General features: G+C 37.3%; 1 protein-coding gene across 1 annotated transcript in view; it reads left to right on the top strand.

Annotated features, from left to right (window-relative positions):
- The window catches only part of CCDC18 (coiled-coil domain containing 18), a 100,925-nt gene that overhangs the window by 52,054 nt on the left and 26,498 nt on the right, over positions 1-22,373 (top strand). Inside the window, 6 exon segments of the mRNA XM_017881618.1 lie at positions 2,448-2,615; positions 6,306-6,448; positions 8,356-8,519; positions 8,733-8,946; positions 15,491-15,590; positions 16,149-16,265. Coding sequence (XP_017737107.1) covers positions 2,448-2,615; positions 6,306-6,448; positions 8,356-8,519; positions 8,733-8,946; positions 15,491-15,590; positions 16,149-16,265 — 906 coding nt within the window.

Raw genomic sequence — 22,373 nt, 5'->3', positions numbered from 1 at the left:
CTTAGATTTTGAGAAGCTGGCATCATATGTTTCTGCATTATATTTTATTTTTAAGCAACAATTATGAGACTGTTTCTGCTTTGGGTACATAGTAATACTAGATAAAATTAAGTGTAAGGTAGATTTTATCATTTAAATTCTACTTTCTTATTTACTTCAATTATAAAATATTAAGTACTCTGGGAATAATACATTAGTAGAAAATACAACATAAAAACAATTCGTTCTATATTTACTTTTAAACTAAAGTCAACTGACCGGGCTCGGTGGCTCACGCCTGTAATCCCAGCACTTTGGGAGGCTGAGGTGGGCAGATCACGAGGTCAGGAGATCTAACACAGTAAACCCCGTCTCTACTAAAAATAGAAAAAAAAAATTAGCCGAGCGTGGTGGCGGGCTCCTGTAGGCCCAGCTACTCGGGAGGCTGAGGCAGGAGAATGGTGTGAACCCGAGAGGCGGAGCTTGCAGTGAGCCGAGATCGCACCACTGCACTCCAGCCTGGGCAGCAAAGCGAGACTACGTCTCAAAAAAAAAAAAACAAAAAAAAAACTAAAGCCAAGTTAAAGGTCGGTACAATGAAATGTCAGTATAAGTTTGATAGATATAGGTTATATTTTGTAAATATTTGTGATAACTAATATTAGATATTTCAATATATGTAATTGAAATGTCAGTGACTGGATTACTGAAATAAAATTTTGTTGTTATTATGTGGTAAGGCTTTGTGTTTTGGTTAGATCTTATTTTTTTTCTTGTTTTGTCTTATTTTAATATTTTGTCCATTTTTTTCTCTGAATAGGTAAGTATGAGACAGGATGTTCCAATAAAGAAAAAAACAGTATTTAAGCCTGTCTTGCAGGCAAGTCAGTTCTATATAAAATAAACCAGTGCAGAAGTGTGATCTGCGGGTTTTGTCAGGAGCTAAGAGAGAAGACAAAATAGGTGATACTGACACATATTTACACTAAATTATTTTCATGCAGACAGTATTAAACAAAACATATTTGCATGAAAAGGGATTATAATAACAGGATTAGAGATCAGTTAGTTGCCTATGATATCCAGGGTTACTTCCGGTTTACAACATCATCATATAATGAAGAAATCTGAAATCTAGGAGCTTCTCATAATGAGCAAAGAATATTCGGCCCTGAAGGCCTTAATGTTCACCTGCTGGATAGTTAGAAAAAAGAAGCAAGTCGTGATTCTCTTCCACAATTTACTATAAGGAGTTTAAAATTCCTTTTGGGACGATATTTACTGGAAAGATTCTTTGCTTTAAAGGAATGGTTTTATTTTCCTTCATTTAAAAAATTTATTACACAAGCAACAACAAGAAAACTTAAAGAACATTTACCTACAGCCCATTCTCTAATACTTCAGTTTTCATTTTCTATTTGCATGTATATTTTCAAAATTATATTAATGAAATGTGATTTTTTAACTTTATAAATTTTATGTGTTAGCTGTCTTTTAATTATTTGAAATGGTTATGTCATTTTAATCACATTGACAATCATCACTTATTCTTCCATTCACTTTGGTAGAAGATGAAGACTATTATAAAATATATTTTAAATTATGTTTCATTGTTGATAGTATTTTAAAATAATTTCTGCTGGCATATTTTAGAATTTTATTACTAGGACAAAGGGCATTTATTTTTCTTCTTAATAGATGCTCTTGGATAAAAGTATCTTAAAGCAGTTTTGGAGACCATCATATTCAAGTCCTAAATATTTAGAGTAATTAGTCAAATTTCTTAGTTGTTACTGTCATTCCTTTATGTGTTTTTTTGTAGCATAAATATTCAGCAGTGTTTTGCTGGGATATTGTTGTATAAACAACAGCAATAATAGCAACAGTAACAATAAATAGCACCAAACATTATATAGAGCTTTTATGGCTATAGTTTATTATTAGTAAAGGTGAAAGAATCAGGTGAAGTGCAGATAAAACCATGGCTGACTATGCTGTTCGCTCCTTCTGGGAGAGGTCAAACAATATGCTCCTTTTTATGGCAGTGAAATGTGGCAACATCTGTTTCTGCCTAGGGAAGCCTATTTATGACTCAGAGTTCAGAGTTTTTATTGGGGGGTTGTCACACGGGAACGATGACCAGCCTACAAGTATAAAAAATTCCAGAATTCTAAAGGAAGGCATGTTTCAGTGCCCCAGCCAGGCAAAACAACCTCATCACTTAGGAACATTTTTAAAACCACATTTCCAGACACCAACCAAGAGCAATCCTATAAGCAGGCCCTTCCAATACATCTCCCCATCAGAAAAATGAAGACTGCCCTTCCAGTGACAAACTATAGACATGAATACAATTGTCCCACATGACAGGTGGATGGTTATCTAATAAGGAGGACAGCTTTGATGTTTTATTGCCTTTTATTTGAAACATTGCATTGTATTGAGATATATATATATATATTTGCCAGGTATATTGTTTACAGAAAGAGCTAAAAATAAAAAATCACAGTCTTCAAGAGACTTCTGAGCAAAACGTTATTCTACAGCATACTCTTCAGCAACAACAGCAAATGTTACAACAAGAGACAATTAGAAATGGAGAGCTGGAAGATACTCAAACTAAACTTGAAAAACAGGTATATTATTATTAGCCCAAGATTGTTTCATTTGTATGAAATAGAAATTTTTAAAATCATGAATAGATTTTTGGTTAGTTTTTTAAATTGCTGTTTGGCCAGATGCTGTGGTTCAGACTCATAATTCCAGCACTTTGGGAGGCTGAGGCAGGCGGATCACCTGAGGTCAGGAGTTCGAGACCAGCCTGGCCAACATGGCCCAACCTCGTCTCTACTAAAATTACAAAACTTAGCCAGGCGTTGTGGCACATGCCTATAACCCCAGCTACTCAGGAGGCTGAGACACAAGAATCACTTGAACCCAAGAGGCGGAGGTTGCGGTGAGCTGCGATTGTGCCACTGCACTCCAGCCTGGGCGACAGTGAGACTCTGCCTCAAAAAAAAAAATTGCTGTTTAACCTCAAAGATTTTGCATTATAAGAAATACTCAATACTGATATTGTAAAATAAATTTCTATTCCTATGTAATCTGACCTCCATCTCTTATACCATGATTATATGTTTGCCATTCCATACAATTTATAATTGATGTTTCTTTATTCAATCTGTCTTCGTGTACCTAATCTGAATGCCTATAATTTTTCCTTTTTGGATCAGGACATGATGTGTGATATTCCTTAAAGAAATGGCAAAGCAGTGCACTAAAAGAAAAATCCCAAGGGAAAATACCCCTGAAAGTTCTAAAATTAAAATTATTACTTGAATGTAAGAATTCTGGAGAATTTTATACTAGAATCTAATCTTTTCCTTTAATTCATTATTGAATTTATCTGAATTCTTTAGATATTTTACATTTTTGTTTTTTCTTTCAAAAGAAACCAAATTTACAGTAATGTATAAATTAGAAAATGACTGTCCCCTGTAATCTTACTATATTTTCCTTTTTTTTTTTTGTCATTTTTTTGGTCTTTTATCTACTTGTTCTGAAGTCATCCTCAGCCTGTCCAGTGGAACTAAAGAATCTTCCTCTCACTACATTTAAACACATCAGGAGGCAGGTATTCTGTTTTTTTTTTTTTTTTTTTTTTTTTTTTTTTTTTTTTTTTTTTTTTTTGAGACAGAGTTTCACTCTTGTCACCCAGGCTGGAGAGCAATGGCGCGATCTCGGCTTACTGCAACCTCCGCCTCCCAGGTTCAAGGGATTCTCCCGCCTCAGTGACCTGAGTAGCTGGGATTACAGGCATGCGCCACCACACCCAGCTAGTTTTGTATTTTTAGTAAAGACAGGGTTTCTCCATGTTGGTCAGACTCGTCTCAAACTCCCAGCTCAGGTGATCCACCCACTTGGGCCTCCCAAAGGGCTGGGATTACAGGCGTGAGCCACTGCTCCCGGCCTCTGTATTTTTTTTTAAGAGATATCTTCCTGTGACTCTCCATCCCTTTTGTTAAAATTTAGACCTACTGCTTGCTATGCCTACTATACAGCTGCATCCTGAAGCATTTCTTCTTCTCATCTATGTTTGATTCCCACTACCTACATCCTTTGTCATTGACTCTGGTTCTTGCAGGATTGATTATGATTCTTGTTCATAACTCACTTCTATAAGTATGTATGGTTTTCTTCTGTTTTTTGTTTTTGTTTTTTTGTTACTAGTTCATTTGTTTCTTTTCTTTTCTTTTTTTCTTTTTTTGAGACAGAGTCTCGCTCTGTCGCCAGGCTGGAGTGCAGTGGCATGATCTTGGCTCACTGCAGCCTCCGCCTCCCAGGTGCAAGCAATTCTCTTGCCTCAGCCTCCCGAGTATCTGGGACTATAGGCTCGCACCACCACGCCCAGCTAATTTTTGTTTTTTTAGTAGAGGCGGGGTTTCACCATGTTGGCCAGGATGGTCTTGATCTCTTGATCTCGTGATTCACCTGCCTCAGCCTCCTAAAGTGCTGGGATTACAGGCGTGAGCCACTGTGCCCAGCCTCATTTGTATTTTTTATTCGGTGATTTTCTTTCTTTGTGATCTTGTTTTAAAGGATTTTGTGTTCTCATTAGCTTCATTGAGGTCTACAGAAGTTTATGTTTAAAAATTTCTTCAGTATTTGGAGTAAATTTTTGACTAGGTGTTCCTTTTCTGCCTTTCATCCATATTACACTATGCATAGGTTCCATTTTGCATCTTTAGATTTCTTTATTTAATTAAGAATTGAGTAGGTGGATTTTCCTTGGTTCCTTTCCCTTTTTACCTGGGTACTGTTTTAATTTTCTTCTTGGAACTTGAGGTGGAGGGGTGGATATTAATGGAGTTTTCTTGTTTTGTTTTGTTTTGTTTGAGACAGGGTCTTACTTTGTCATCCAGGCTGGAGTGCAGTGACGTGATCACGGCTCAGTGCAGCCTCAATTTCCCTGGGCTCAGGTGATTTTCTCACTTCTGCCTTCCGAGTCCTACCACCATGCCCAGCTAATTGTGTGTGTGTGTGTGTGTGTGTGTGTGTGTGTGTGTGTGGTTTTTCTTTTTTTTTTTTTGGTAGAGACAGAGTATCACCATGTTGCCCAGGCTGGTCTCGAACTCTTGGGCTTAAGTAATCCACCCTCCTTGGCCTCCCAAAGTGCTGGGATTGGAGGCATGAACCACCACACGTGGCAAGATATTAATGGTTTATAATCTATATTTAGTTCTTCAGTGAGAGATTTTAGAAGAACAGGGGGGATATTCAGGTCAGAATTGAGAGGTTAACTTTGAGACCACAGTCATATAAATATTCATGAAGACATGGAGTGACTGAAATTACCTAGGGAGAGAATATAGAATGAGAAGCAAGAAGATTGACTTGGACAGATCCCTGAGGGATGTGATACATGGAAGCCAAAGTAAGTATTTCATTAAGGAAGGAATGAATGTTGCTGTCATGGGCTGCTGGAATCAATGTCAAGTAAAATAAGGGTTGGGAAATGTCCATTGAAATTAGCAACTTGGAAGTCACTGGTGTTGTAATCCCTATTTCTGTGGAATGGCCTCTGGCTATGGGTTGAAGAATGAATGAGAAGTGAGACAGTGATAAAACACACAGAAAACTTTAAGAAGTTGGGCTATACATGGGAGGAAATAAAGGGTGGTAGATCAGGGTCTGAAGAAAAGCTTTTTACAGTGGGAAAGTCTTTAACATGTTTAAATGCTACTATTAAAAAAACCGTAGAGAGATTGAAGATATTGGAAAGAGGAGATAGTAGTATGAAGTTCCTGAAAAAATTAATAGGAATTGAATCCAGAACACCTATGAAGCATTTTGACTTATATAGGAGGAAGAATATCTCCTTTATTGTAGTAGAATAGAGGAAAAATGAATAGGAACAAATTCAAGTTAAAATGGGAGCAAATGCAAGTTAGCATTTGAGGTCATGTGGCAATCTAGGAATCTATTGAATGAGCCAATTCGTGAAGAAAAGAAAGGAGCAGTTTGGTAAGAGAAGAAAGGACATTTCAAATGGGGACAATGAAAAGGAGAACATTTGCTATTATTTTGTTCAGTTATTATAACACTTTAGTGTTATGATGTGGCCACTTCCCTAAATAGTAATATATGCATATGTGAAGTATCTTTATTATTGGAAAGTAAGCCTTGCTTTTTATATTTTCCAAACATTACTTCTTGGTCTATATGTTGATTTTTATGATACATCTTGAAACTGATAAGCTAGGTTACATATTTATAAAAGTATTTTCTTCTGAATTTAAAATGTTTATTGAAAACTGCTTTACAAGGTGTCAAAACTGGAACAAGAACTTCAAAAACAAAGGGAAAGTTCAGCTGAAAAGTTGAGAAAAATGGAGGAGAAATGTGAATCAGCTGCACATGAAGCAGATTTGAAAAGGCAAAAAGTGATTGAGCTTACTGGCACTGCCAGGTAAAATGTGAATATGTTTTATTTACCTTCCTACTTCAATATCAGTGGTATCTGAGTTTCGAAATCAGATAATGTTCAGTGGAGCATTTGCTTGAGGAATTAATGTCTCCATAGTCTGTGTTCCTGTTGCATTTTGTTTGTATTTCCTTCATATCTTTCATTATGCTTTTTTCTGTATTATAGTTTAATATTTTTAACCTTCCTACGTATTATAAGTTTCTTAAGACAAGGATCATATCTGGTTTATTTTAGGGTCTTACACAACAATTGGCACAATTCCTTATACTTCATAGGCACTCAGCAACTGTTAATTGTGAATAACATTAAAAGTTGTAGGCAAAAATGTAAATGTACTCACATAGAGGAAACTTTCAGGCGATCCAATTATATAGAGGAAAAGTGACAATATAAAAGTGGTTCTCAGCCTTGAGTGATTATTAAAATCACCTCAAGAGCTTACAAAAAAAAAAAAAAAAAACACTGATGCCTGGGTCCCACCTTTAGATTAAATAAAACCTAAAGATTCTGATTTAATTTTGCTAGGCTGGTCCCAGGCATCAGTATTTAATTGGTCAAGAAAGGAACCCATGAGCTGAAAGCAGTACCCAGCCTCTTCAGATCTCTTCTACTTTGTTGGGAGAATTGACATAATTTATAATATAATCAGCTCACCCTTCTACCAGCAGGAGTCAAGAGTGAACTTATGCACCAGAACTAAAACCACAAGTCCCCAGGTTCCCTCTCCTCCATTGACAGGGTTCCTTTGTGCTTTTCTAATTATCTGTTTTATATCTACTTTAATATTAGAGCTAATTAGTCAAGCTAAAAATTGTTTACTTGGGATTTTAGAAATGTAAAAGTGTCATTAGTACTCATCTAATCTAGTAGTTCTTAAGTTAGTTGGTCTGTGGACATATTTGAGGATCTGGTAAAAAACTTTAGCTTGTCTTCTATACATAGATATACACATGTACATTATACATGTATAATTTTGCATACTGTTTCAGGGGTTTTATAGTTTTCCTTAAGTTTAAAAAACTTAAGGACTTCCGATTAAAAAACTCTTGAACACATCCAAATTTGTTGAAGTTTTATTTAGAAGCGAAATGCTCCTACTTGCAAACTCTATTTAGAAATTTCAAAGATTAAACAACGGAAACAGTGTGGACACAAAGGAACATGAACTGTTCCTACCATTGAGGGTAACATTAACAATTGTTTAATTAGTGAATATCACTTTAGAATTCCCAACAAAGGGACTTAAAACTGGCTCTTAGTATATTGATTTGTCTGTAGAGGAGCTGCCATATTAGAATAAGCTCAGGACTGACAAAGTTAGTAAACCTGGCCCTATCACTATTAACAGCTTGTTGTATTATCTCAGACAACTCACCTAGTCTTCAGTTTTGTCCTCTGTAAAGCAGGGAAGTTGCACTAGTCTAGGAATCTCTAGTCCCTTTTAAAGCTAAAAAAAAAGGATAGAACTAATAATAAAACTGAGTAAAAACAACTGACTTGGCTCTCCAGTGAGTAGTATGGTTTTTATGATGAATAATTTGATTGTTTGACTTGTTTATTTTCTTTGTTGCTAATAACAAAAATTATAGATGAATGAGGTCCTTGGATATTTTCAATACATGCAAAGCTAAAGTTAAATGTAGTTAGAGTGAAAAGAAAGCTAGGCTTGTTAAATATTACCAGGTAGTAGTAAAGTTGCATTTAGTGGTATGTAATATGTAAACGGATAGTTTTTAGTTGGAGAATTTTTAAAAATAGGTGATTTAAAATTCTGACTAGATATTTTGTTGATATTTGTCCTTATATAACTTGCAGGCTTTTTTTAGTCAGAGACAAAGTTAGTTGGTTAAGTTTCTAAATTACCTGTTTTATTATTTGTTTTTAATTAGGCAAGTAAAGCTTGAGATGGATCAGTACAAAGAAGAGCTGTCTAAAATGGAAAAGGAAATAATGCACCTCAAACGAGATGGAGAAAATAAAGCAATGCATCTCTCTCAATTAGATATGATCTTAGATCAGACAAAGACAGAGCTAGAAAAGAAAACAAATGCTGGTAAGGAAGTGGTTAGATTAGTTTAGCTGCCTATGTATTTGTATTTAACGAAGTGAAATAGTGTGAGAATTTGAGATGGTGGGGCTGGAAGGGACGATAAGTGGTATTTTGCCTCTCACAGATGAATAAAATGGAATATTCTTAATTATATACGAAATTTATAATAAGAAATGGTTTATATATAGTTATAACATTATTCTCTCCTCTTAATAGTAAAGGAGTTAGAAAAGTTACAGCACAGTACTGAAACTGAACTAACAGAAGCCTTGCAAAAACGGGAAGCACTTGAGACTGAACTACAAAATGCTCATGGAGAATTAAAAAGTACTTTAAGACAACTCCAGGAATTGAGAGATGTACTACAGAAGGCTCAGTTATCATTAGAGGAAAAATACACTACTATAAAGGATCTCACAGCTGAACTTAGGTGAGTTAAATAATAAGAAATGATATCGCAATTATAAGTCCTTGGATAATACAATAAAATGTGTTGTTGCATTCTAGATGTTTACATTTCTCAACTGCCTTTGGCTCACTTTGGCTCATCCCAGCCAGCCTATCCCGTGCCTTATCTAACTAATTCAGCTGTTGTTGGCCACCAAAACTTTCATCCTCAGTCTTTAGACCATTTTATACTGGCCCTAGTGGTAAAAAATGATTGGGCAAGCATATAGCAGTGGCTAACAGCAGGAGGATATTAATAACGATAATATTGTTCTTTGTATTAAGTCCTTATTTTACGACAGGACTATTCCAGGGACTTCACATATGTTCTCACTCATTTCCTTACAACACACCTATTAGAAACATATATCACCTTTTTAATAGTTGAGAAACCTGAGGCCTTGAGAAAAATAAAATGCCCCAAGTCATACTGGTAGTAGAGTCTAGAGAAGGGAGTTAAACACAAGTCTGTCCAACTCTAAAGTCTGGGATCTTACATTAGCAGTATAACATAAACTGCTATGCCGACACACATGTATAGTGAGTGGAGGTGGACAGCCAGATTAGAGCCAAAGTATGGGAAATAGATTCAGAAAAGGAAAATAGAATTACAAATTAGGATGTAAAATGTGAAATAAAAGAACAGGATAAAGAGCAACAAGATAACCCAGAAACTTAGATATTGTACCACAGAATTCAGTGTAGGGCCTCCTTCTCTTCTGTATCCACAAACTCATCCTTGGTAAATTTCATGTAGCTTTAAATACTATGTGTCAGACACTTCCAAACCCATTTCTCCAGTATTGACCTTTTCCTGTAACTCCAGAGTCAATATCCAACTACTGAGTTGTTATCTCCATTTGGATATTTTTTTTTTTTTTTTTTTTTGAGACGGAGTCTCGCTCTATCGCCCAGGCTGGAGTGCAGTGGCCGGATCTCAGCTCACTGCAAGCTCCGCCTCCCGGGTTTACGCCATTCTCCTGCCTCAGCCTCCCAAGTAGCTGGGACTACAGGCGCCGGCCACCTCGCCTGGCTAGTTTTTTGTGTTTTTTTAGTAGAGACGGGGTTTCACGGTGTTAGCCAGGATGGTCTCAATCTCCTGACCTCGTGATCCACCCGTCTCGGCCTCCCAAAGTGCTGGGATTACAGGCTTGAGCCACCGCTCCCGGCCTCCATTTGGATATTTTTAAGAGACATCTCAGACTTGGCCAAAATAGGACTCGTATATTTCCTCATAACCCTACCCTTCCCCTAACTCAGTATCATGCAGTTGCTCAAACTACAGATATGTAAGATTTTTCTTGTTCTCTGTTTCCATCCCTTTTTTCATCCAGTGTATTAGCAAGCCATGTCAACTTTATTTCTAAAACATACTCTTTTTTTTTTTCAGACAGAGTCTCGCCCAGGTTGGAGTGCAGTGGCATGATCTCAGCTCACTGCAGCCTCCGCCTCCCATTCAAGAAATTCTCCTGCCTCAGTCGGTAACTGGGATTACAGGCGCCTGCCACCACGCTCGGCTAATTTTTGAATTGTTAATAGAGGCAGGGTTTTGCTGTGTTAGCCAGACTGGTCTTGAACTCCTGACCTCAGGTGATCCATCCACCTGGGCCTCCCAAAGTGCTGGGATTACAGGCATGAGCCACTGCACCCAGCTCCAAAACATATTATTAAATCCATTGATTTCCTGGCCTCTTTTCTGTTATCCTTAGCACAAAGCATCATCTCTCACCTGGTCTGTTGCTGTGGCTTCCTAACTGGGCTGTCTGCTTACAGTCTTGACCCCCTACCAACAATGCATTTTCCAAAAACAGATTTAAGTTTATTATTTAAAACATAAATTAGGCCAGGCACGGTGGCTCACGCCTGTAATCTCAGCACTTTGGGAGGCCGAGGCAGGCAGATCACAAGGTCAGGAGTTCGAAACCAGCCTGGCCAATATGGTGAAACCCCGTCTCTACTAAAAATACAAAAATTAGCCAGTTGTGGTGGCAGGCGCATGTAGTCTTAGCTACTCAGGAGGCTGAGGCAGGAGAACTGCTTGAACCTGGAGGTGGAGGTTGCAGTGAGCCAAGATTGAGCCAAGATCCACTCCAGCCTGGGTGACAGAGTGAGACTCCGTCTCAAAAAAAAAAAAAAGTAAATTAGATCATATTGCTTAACTACTTAAACTTTCTAATGGCTTTCTAAAACCTTCAGAATAAAATCCAAACTCCTTCACAGATGAAAATAAAAACTACATTGATATATATCACTTCATACTCACTAAGGATGGTCATTTTTAAAAAACAAAAAATAGAAAAGAATAAGTGTTAGCAAGTGCGGAAAAAAAATGGAACCCTCATTCATTGCTGGTGGGAATCTAAAATGATGCAGCCGCTGTAGAAAACACTTTAGCCTTCCTCAGTAAGTTGAATGTAGAATTACCACACGACCCAGTAATTCCATTCCTAGTTTTGTACTCAAAAGGGTTGAAAACAGGTATCTAAGCAAAAATTGTTTACAAAGTAAGCCAAAAAGTGAAAGCAGTCCAAAATCCATCAGATAAATGGATAAACAAAATATAGTGTCTTAGTCCGTTTTCATGCTGCTGATAAGGACATACCCAAGACTAGGCAATTTACAAAAGAAAAGTTTAGTGGACTTACAGTTCCACATGGCTGGGGAGGCCTCACAATCATGGTGGAAGGTGAAAGACACATCTCATATGGTGGCAGACAAGAGAAGAGAGCTTGTGCAGGGAAACTCCCCTTTATAAAACCATCAGATCTTGTGAGACGTATTCACTCTCATGAGAACAGCATGGGAAAGACCTGCCCCCACGATTCAGTTACCTCCCACTGGGTCTCTCCCACAACACGTGGGAATTCAAGATGAGATTTAGGTGGGGACACAGCCAAACTATATCATTCCACCTCAGCTCCTCCCAAATCTCATGTCCTCACATTTCAAAACAAATTATGCCTTCCCAACAGTCTCTCAAAGTCTTAATTCATTTGAGCATTAACTCAAAAGTCCAAAGTCTCATCTGAGACAAGGCAAATCCCTTCTGCCTATGAGCCTGTAAAATCAAAAGCAAGTTACTTTCTTCCTAGATACAGTTGGGGCACAGATGTTGGGTAAATACACCCATTCCAAATGGTAGAAATTGGCCAAAACAAAGGGACCACAGGCCCCATGCTAGTCCGAAATTCAGCAGGGCAGTCACATCTTAAAGCTCCAAAATGATCTCTCAAAAGATCAAAACTCCATGTCAAAACTCCATGTCTCACATCCAGGTCACACTGATGCAAGAGGTAGGTTCCCATGGTCTTGGGCAGCTCCACCCCTGTGGCTTTGTAGGCTACAGCCTTTCTCCTGGCTGCTTTCATGGACTGGCATTGAGTGTCTGTGGCCTTTCCAGGCACACAGTGTAAGCTGTCAGTGCATCTGTTATTCTGGGGTTCTGGAGGCTGGTGGCCCTCCCTATTCTCACAGCTCCACCAGGCAGCACCCCAGTGGGGACTCTGTATGGGGGTGCCCACCCTACATTTCCCTTCTGCACTTCCCTAGCAGAGCCTCTCCATGAGGGCCCTGCCTCAGCAGCAAACTTCTGCCTGGACAACCAGGCCTTTCCATACATCCTCTGAAATCTAGGTGGAGGTTCCCAAACCTCAATTCATGACTTCTGTGTTCTCACAGGTTCAACATTGGGTAGAAGCTACCAAGGCATGGGGCTCACACCCTCTGAAGCCATGGCCCGTGCTCTGTGTTGGCCTTTTTCAGCCACAGCTGGGGCGGCTGAGATGCAGGGCACCAAGTCCCTAGGCTGCACACAGCACGGTGACCCTGGATCCCACCCATGAAACCATTGTTTCCTCCTAGGCCTCCAGGCCTGTGATGGGAGAGGCTGCTGCAAAGATCTCTAACATGCCCTGGAGACATTTTCCCCATTGTCTTGGGGATTAACATTCGTCTCCTTGTTACTCATGCAAATTTCTGCAGCCAACTTGAATTTCTCCTCAGAAAATGGGATTTTCTTTTCTATCACACTCAGGTGACCTCTTGGGTGCTTTGTTGCTTAGAAATTTCTTCCACCAGATACCCTAAATCATCTCTTTGAAGTTCAAAATTCCACAAATCTCTAGGGCAGGGGCAAAATGCCACCAATCTCTTCGCTAAAACTTAAGAGTCACCTTTGCTCCAGTTCTCAACAAGTTCCTCATTTCTCTCCAAGACCACCTCATTCTGGACTTCATTGTCCATATTGCTATCAGCATTTTGGTCAAAGCCATTGAACAAGTTTCTAGGAAGTTCCAAACTTTCCCACATTTTCCTATATTATTCTGAGCCCACCAAATTGTTCCAACCCTTACCTGTTACCCAGTTCCAAAGTAACTTCCATATCTATAGTAGTGCCCCACTTTACTGGTACCAATTTACTGTATTAGTGAGTTTTCATGCTGCTGAAAAAGACATACCTGAGACTGGGCGATTAACAAAAGAAAGAGGTTTAATGGACTCACAGTTCTACGTGGCTGGGGAGGCCTCACAATCATGGTGGAAGGTGAAAGGCACATCTCACATGGTAGCAGACAAGAGAACTTGTGCAAGGAACCTCCCATTTTTAAAACCATCAGATCTTATGAGACTTATTCACTGTCACGAGAATAACACAAGAAAGACCTGCCCCCTGATTCAGTTACCTCCCACTGGGTCTCTCCTAAACATGTGGAATTCAAGATGAGATTTGGGTGGGAACACAGCCAAACCATATCATATAGTGTATCCATACAAAGAATATTATTCAGTCATAAAAAGGAATAAAATATTGATACATGGTACAAAGTGCATGAACTTTGAAAACATTATGCTAAGTGAAAGGAGCCAGACACATGATGCATAATTCCATTTATATGAAATATTGAGAATTGGCAAATTCATAGAGAAAGAAAGATTAGTGGTTGCTAGGGACTAGGGGAAGGGAGAATGGAAAATAAATGCTAATGAGTATGAAGTTCTTTGTGGGGGACCAATGGAAAAATACTGGACATAGATGGTGCTGATGGTTACACAACATTATGAATATACTTAATGCTTCTGAACTGTGCACTTTAAAATGGTTAAAATGGTAACTTTTATGTTACATGAATTTTACCACAGTTAAAAAAATCCAAGTTCCTTATCTTGGAATACAAAGCCCTATGTGGTCTGGTTCCTGTCTACTTCTCTGGCCTCATTTCATACAACTGTCCTTGCTCCTGACATTTTTCTCATACTTTACACTTACCAAGTTTGTTCCTACCATGGAACCTTGGCCATAGCTGTTTCTTTTTACTGGGATAACAGTTATATGGTCAGCTTCTTCTTGTCTTTCACATTACTTCAGAGAGAAGCCTTCTCTGACTACTCACTCTAAAGTAGCCACCCAGTCACTACCTCATCACACAATTAATGCTCTAATATAGCACTTAATATTATATTTTTCTTACTTAGGTATTTATAGTCTGTCTTTTCTCCTGGACCTATTAGAATGTAAACTCAGATCAGAGACATTTATCTGTTTTACTATTAAATCCACAGCACTTAGAACCCTGGCATATAGGAAACATCCAGTAAATATTTGCAAAATCAGTAAGTAAATGAAACCATGAAAGATGTAAACAGTGAAATCTTAAGTTCTAGCTAACAGATGAATCGTGGAAGCTCCGCTATTTGCATAGATAGAAATTAGAGTTTTCTTTCATACTATTTTAGAATATTAGTTTTAGCCTTGTGTTATACCTCTTGAGATTTTAGAAGAATATTAAAACAACTCATTAAAGAAGTTCAAAATTTTTTTTTAAAAATTAGTACCCTTATCAGTACTGTTTCATATTTCAGACTGGAAAATCATATGAAGATTTTCAAGATGAACATTTTCAGCCTTTGTCATGTCAGAACTTAGAGTTTCAAATTATTCTCTGATCACAGGCTTCACTTTGGTAAAAGCCTTAAAATTGTGTCAGTATTAAGCATTTTATAAGGTCATACATAAATTAGGGTTTAAGAGGGCTTAGAATTTGTAATATTTTTATATTAGATTTAAGTGCTTTTTTATATGTAAGGCATCATTTTGAGTAACATCCTTATGAGAAATACTGTGGTTAAATGCCTCATTCAATTGTAATAAAGTCACAGCTGTTATATGTAAAAGACTTTGAAACACTCGCTTGATCTGTGTATGAAAAAATGTGGATATGTATTTTTAAAAATTCTTATCATTCAATCTTGGAGTCCTGGGAGTGCTTTAACAATTAGCTTAAATTATCTGTAATACCACAGTGTGAGTTAACTTTTACCCTTTTAGAATACCCTTTATTAAATTAATTGTATTGATGTCAATCTTTTTCTTTATCTATTGTTCCTTTAATTTGACCCTTTCAATCTGACTTGATTGCATATATTATTTTGCTATTAATTTATAGAAGAGGTAACCTGGTTGACCTAACTTTTTAAAATTATAATATTCCTACTGTCTGTTTTGATCTTTTTCCTTTGATACATTGTAGAGAATGCAAGATGGAGATTGAAGACAAAAAGCAGGAGCTCCTTGAAATGGATCAGGCACTTAAGGAGAGAAATTGGGAACTAAAGCAAAGAGCAGCTCAGGTTGATTTTTCTTGATTATATTTTAATGAAGTTTTCTGTTATGACACAGTCCACAGGATTTGAGAGGTCATCAATTTTGGTAAAATGGACATTTTATAGCATATAGCATAGAGATATGTCATCTCTATCTTGATATTTTTCTAGCAAGTAGATTTTGAAACTGAAGATTAGCTTAGTATCTGAACCTTTTGATCTCTTATATTACCCTATATCAGAAGAAGCTAAGTGTTGGAGGAACAAAAATATTTGGAAGGCATTATTTAGCACTTTTTATCCAGCATAAAATGAAGTCTGAATTATTTGTCATTTATGAACACAACTATATTTTATTGTTTCTATAATGTATATGGGATTGAATGTCAGTGTTTATTGTTAAAAAAAAAATGTATATGAGGCTCATGAACCAGTATTAGTAAACAATGATTATTTTCCCATTTAAAATAATTTGAAATGAGTTTATACTTGTTATACTTGCAATAAACAATTAAAAGCCTATTCTAAGCATATAAGTTTTTATATCAGAATAAAATTGAACAACAATTTAAGGTTATTTTTTAGGTTACACATTTGGATATGACTATTCGCGAGCACAGAGGAGAAATGGAACAAAAAATAATTAAATTAGAAGGTACCCTGGAGAAATCAGAATTGGAACTTAAAGAATGTAACAAACAGGTAAATTATTTTTAAATTACATATTTTAAATTATTTTTTAAAAAATTTAAACTGTAACTGAAAACACCCCTTCACATAGTGGGTGTTTTTTGTTATTGTTGTTTTGTTTTTTGTTTTTTTGGAGACAGAGTCCTCTGTGTTGCTCAGGCTGGAGTGCAGTATGGCATGTGATCATACCTCACTGCAGCCTTGAGTTCCTGGGCTCAAACAATCCTCTTGCCTTTGTCTCCCCAAAGCTTTGGGATTACAGGCGTGAGCTACCACACTCTGTGGATCTTTCACTTCTTTGATTAAATTTCTTCCTAGATACTTTAATTTTTTGTAGCTGCTTTAAATAGGATTACCTTCTTGATTTCTTTTTCAGATTGATTGCTTTTAGTGTACAGAAATGCTACTGATTTTTGTATGTTAATTTTGTGTCTTTCAACTTGACTGAATTTATCAGTTCTTTTTTTTGTTTTTGTTTCTGTTTTGAGACAAGATCTCACTCTGTCATCCGGGCTGGAGTGCAGTGTCGCGATCATAGCTCACTGCCACCTCAACATCCCAAGCTCAAGTGATCCCTCCACCTCAGTCTCCAAAGTAGCTAGGACTACAGGCGTGCACCACCATGCTTGGCTAATTTTTAAATTTTTTTGTAGAAATGGGGTTTTGCCATGTTGCCTAGGTAGGTCTCAAACTCCTGGGTTCAAGCGATTTGCCCCCCTCGCTTCCCAAAGTGCTGGGATTACAGGCATGAGACACCATGCCAGCCCTGTTTATCAGTTCTAATAGTTTTTTAGTGGAGTTTTCAGGTTTTTCCAAATATAAGATTATATCCTCTGCAAACAAGGATAATTTAACTTCTCTCTTTCCAATTTGGATGCCCTTTCTTTCTCTTGTCTAGTTGCTCTAGTCAGGACTCCCAGTATTATACTGAATAATAGTGGTGAAAGTGGGCATACTTGTCTTGTTCTATATCTTAGTGGAAAGACTTTCAGTTTTTCCCTATTCCTATGATATTAACTATGGGTTTGTTATAAATGATCTTTACTGTGTTATTTTCCTTCTTTCTTTTCTTTTTTTTTGAGACAGAGTCTTGCTCTGTCACCCAGGCTGGAGTGCAGTGGCTTGATCTCAGCTCACTGCAACCTCTGCCTCCTGGGTTCAAGCAGTTCTCTGCCTCAGCCTCCCCAGTAGCTGGGATTACAGGTGCCCACCACCACGCTCGGCTAATTTTTGTATTTATAGTAGAGACGGGGTTTCACCATCTTGGCCAGGCTGGTCTTGAACTCCTGACCTCATGATTTCACACGCCCTGGCCTCCCAAAATGCTGGGATTACAGGCGTGAGCCACTGCGCCCAGCCTGTTATTTTCCTTCTATACCCAATTTGTTGAGAGCTTTTATCATGAAAATATGTAGAATTTTATCTGATGCTTTTCAATAATGCTTTTAATTTTAATATGAAATTATTATATGGTTTTTGTCCTTGATTCTGTTGATGTAATACATCATGTTTAATGATTTGTGTATGTTGAACCGTCTTGGCATCCCTGGGATGAATTCCACTTGGTTATGGTTTTTGAATTCAGTTTGATGGTATTTTGTTGTGGATTCTGCATCTGTGTTCATCAGCGATAGTGGCCTGTTGTTTTCTGTTTCTGTTACGTCCTTGTCTGGTTTTGGTATCAGCGTAATGCTGGCCTTGTAGAATGAGTTTAGAAGTGGGCCAGGCACGGTGGTGCGTACCTGTAATCCCAGCACTTTGGGAGGTCAAGGTGGGCAGATTGCCTGAGCTCAGTTCAAGACCAGCCTAGACAACCTGGTGAGACCCCATCTCTATAGAAAATACAAAAATTAGCCAAGTGTGATGGCATGTGCCTGTAGTCCCAGCTACTCAAGAGGCTGAGGTGGAAGGATTGCTTGAGCCTGGGAAGTAGAGTCTGCATTGAGCCATGAGTGTGCAACTGTACTCCAGCCTGGGCGACAGAGTGAAAACCTGTCTCAAAAAAAAAGTGTTCCCTCTTCTTCAGTTTTTTGAAATAGTTTGAGTAGAATTGGTTAGTTTTTCTTTAAATGTTTGGTAGAATTCAGCAGTGAATCTATCAGGTCCTGGGCTTTTCTTTGATGGGTGACTTTTTATTACTGCTTTTATCTCATTGTTTATTATTATTCTATTCAAGTTTTCTGTTTTTTCATGGTTCAGTCTCAGTAGGTTGTGTGGGTCCAGGAATTTATTCATTTCTTCTAGGTTTTCCAATTTGTTGGTGTGTAGTTGTTCATAATAGTCTGTAGTGATCCTTTGTATTTCTGTGGTATGAGTTGTAATGTTTCCTTTTTCATCTCATTTTATTTATTTGGATTCTCTCTCTTCTTAGTTATCTAAAGGTGTTTGTTAATTTTGTTTATCTTTTCAAGAAATCAACTCTTTGTTTCATTTATCCTCTGTATTGTTTTGTAGTCTCAATTTCATTTATTTTTGCTCTGATCTTTATTATTGCTTTCCTTCTAATAATATTGGGTTTGGCTGTTGCTATTCCAGTGTGGAAAAGGCAGTTCAAGACCAACTTGAACTTACCTTTTGTAGAGACAGGCTATGTTGCCACTATGTTGCTCAGGCTCACATTCTTATCAGCACATGGAATTATCCAGAATACATAAATGTATTATGTATTATCCAGAATATATAATATGTTAGGCGACAAAATAAGTCTCATCAAAATTTTAAAGGTAGAAATCCTATTGAATATATTCTCAATGCAATTCTAAAAGCATCATTTTCAGTAATATGTCCAATAATATTTTCAATAATGCTCTTAATTTTAATATGCACCTTTAGGTGCATTGTTTGTTTGAAATTTTAATTTTTTTTTTGATGTAAGCAGTTATTGCTATAAACTTTCCTCTTTGTACTGCATTCACAGTAGCCCGTAGGTTTTGGTATGTTGTATATCCATTTTTATTTGTTTCAAGACATTAACATTTTAAAAAAAATTTCTTCACTCACCCTTTGTTCATTCAGGAGCATGTTGTTTACATTTTATGTATTTGTATAATTTCTGAAGTTCTTCTTATTATTGATTTCTACTTTTATTCCATAGTGGTTAGATAATATACTTGATAGGATATCTACCTTTTAAATTTTGATGAGACTTATTTTGTGGCCTAACCTATTTATGCATTCTGGGTAATATTCCATGTGCAGATAAGAATGTGAGCCTGGGCAACATAGTGGGACCCTGTCTCTACAAAAGTGAAAAAAATTAGCTAGGTGTGATGATGTGCACTTGTAGTCCCAGCTACTTGGGACTACAGGAGGTCGAGGCTGCGGTAAGCTATGATTGTGCCACTGCACTTCAGCCTGGGCAACAGAGTGAGACCCTGTCACAAAAAAAAAAAAAAAAAGAAAGAAAGAAAAGAAAAGAGAGAAAAGAAAGAATATGTCTTCAGCAACAGTGGATGAAATGGTCTGTAAATGTGAGTTACAAAATGCCTCTTTGGCCTAGTTTGTAATGGAACTCTGATGTTCCTTTGTTGATTTTTTCAATCTGGACAATCTGTCCATTACTGAGAGTGGGGTATTGAAGTCCCTGTCTATTGTTTTATTGCAACCACCTATTTGTCCCTTTAGATCTATTAATGTTTGCTTTATATACTCGGGAGCTTTATATGCCTGGGTGCATAGATATTTATAATTTTTATATCCTCTTGCTAACATGACACATTTATTATTTTATACTGGCCTCCTTTGTCTCTTTTTACTGTCTTTATTTTATTTTTTTATTTATTTATTTTTTTTTTTGAGACGGAGTCTCGCTCTGTCGCCCAGGCTGGAGTGCAGTGGCCGGATCTCAGCTCACTGCAAGCTCCGCCTCCTGGGTTTACGCCATTCTCCTGCCTCAGCCTCCCGAGTAGCTGGGACTACAAGCGCCCACCACTTCGCCCGGCTAGTTTTTTATATTTTTTAGTAGAGACGGGGTTTCACCGGGTTAGCCAGGATGGTCTCGATCTCCTGACCTTGTGATCCGCCCGTCTCGGCCTCCCAAAGTGCTGGGATTACAGGCTTGAGCCACCGCGCCCGGCCTCTTCTTACTGTCTTTGATCTGTGGTCTCTTTTGTCTAAGTATAACTATTTCTGCTCTTTTTTGATTTCCATTTAAATGGAATATCTTTTTACATTCTTTTACTTTCAGTCTATGTGTGTCTTATGAAGTGAATTTCTTTTAGGAAGCATATAGTTGGATTTCTTTTTTAATCCGTTCACCCACTCTATGTGTTTTAAATGGAAAATTTAGTCCAGTTACATTCAATGTTATTATTGATAGGTAAGGATCTGTGCCTTTCTGTTACTTGTTTTTTAGTTGTTTTGTAACTCCTCCCATTCTTTCCTATTTACTGTCTTTCATTGTGGTTAAATGATTTTTTTCTGGTAGTATGATTAATTGGTTGCTATTTTTAGTGTATCTCTTACAGGTTTTTGCTTTGTGGTGAGACTTACACAAAACATCCTATTGTTATAACAAGTTATCAAAACTGGTATCAACTTAACTGTGATAGTAGCAAAACAACAAAAAAATTAAAACCTGTGTAATTTAATCTCCTTCACATTTTGAATTTTGGTGTTCCAATTAAATTTTATATTGTCTATCTCTGAATAAATCGTTGTAATTATTTTTAATGATTTTGCCTTTTAGTCTTCTTACTAAAGATATAAGTGGTTTACATACCATGATTTCAGTGTTGGTATAACAGTCACATTAGTGGCTGTTTTTCTTAAGTTTGAAGTATTCCCTTTAGCATTTCTTGTAGGACAGGTCTAGTAGCGATAAATTTCCTCAGCTTTTGTTTGGGAAAGTGTCTCTTCTTCATTTCTGAAGGATAACTCTGCTTGGCACAGTATTCATGATTGGCAGGGTTTTTTTGTTCAACACCGAGTATGTCATCTTACTCCCTCCTGGTCTGTAAGATTTCTGCCGAGGAGTCTGCTACCAGGCATATTGGATCTTCCTTATATATTATTTGCTTCTTTCTCTCACTGCTTTCAGGATCCTGTCTTTGTCTTTGATCTTTGAGAGTTTCATTATAATATGTCTTAGGGTATTATTATTTGGGTTGAATCTGATTAGCGATCTTTGACCTCTTTATACCTGCATATTTATATCTTTCCTCAGGTTTGGAAATTTTTCTGTTGTTTCTTTATAAAAACTTTCTACCCCTTTGTCTTTATCAGTTCCCTCTTTAACTCCAATAATTCAAATATTTGCTTTTTTGATGTTGTCCCAAAGATCCCATAAGCTTTGTTTATTCCTTTTTATTCCATTTTTCCTCCTCTCACTGTGTAGTCTGTCTGTCTGTCTGTCTGTCTGTCTATCTATCTATCTATCTATCTATCTATCTATCTATATCTATCTGTCTAATTAACTAACTAACATGGGGTCTCTGTTACCCAGAGGTGGAGTGCAGTAGCACAATCATAGCTCAGGGTCGCCTTTACCACCTGGGCTCAAAGAATCCTCCCACTTCCACCTTGTGAGTAGCTAAGATTACAGGTGCATGCCACCACACCTGGCTAATTAAAAAATTTTTTTAATCCTTTGGGTATATACCCAGTAATGGGATGGCTGGGTCATATGGTACTTCTAGTTCTAGATCCTTGAGGAATCGCCATACTCTTTTCCATAATGGTTGAACTAGTTTACAATCCCACCAACAGGGTAAAAGTGTTCCTATTTCTCCACATCCTCTCCATCACCTGTTGTTTCCTGACTTTTTAATGATTGCCATTCTAACTGGTGTGGGATGGTATCTCATTGTGGTTTCGATTTGCATTTCTCTGATGCTGTTTTGGTTACTGTAGCCTTGTAGTATAGTATATTTCTCTGATGGCCAGTGATGATAAGCATTTTTTCAGGTGTCTGTTGGCTGTATGCATGTCTTTTTTTGAGAAATGTCTGTTCATATCCTTTGCCCACTTTTTGATGGGGTTGTTTGTTTTTTTCTTGTATATTTGTTTGAGTTCTTTGTAGGTTCTGGATATTAGCCCTTTGTCAGATGAGTAGATTGCAAAAATTTTCTCCCATTCTGTAGGTTGCCTGTTCACTCTGATGGTAGTTTCTTTTGCTGTGCA

This window comes from Rhinopithecus bieti, unplaced genomic scaffold (genome assembly GCF_001698545.2).
Source record: "Rhinopithecus bieti isolate Rb0 unplaced genomic scaffold, ASM169854v2 scaffold_12721, whole genome shotgun sequence".
Classification (NCBI taxonomy): domain Eukaryota; kingdom Metazoa; phylum Chordata; class Mammalia; order Primates; family Cercopithecidae; genus Rhinopithecus; species Rhinopithecus bieti.
This window is presented reverse-complemented; position numbering and strand designations above follow the sequence as displayed.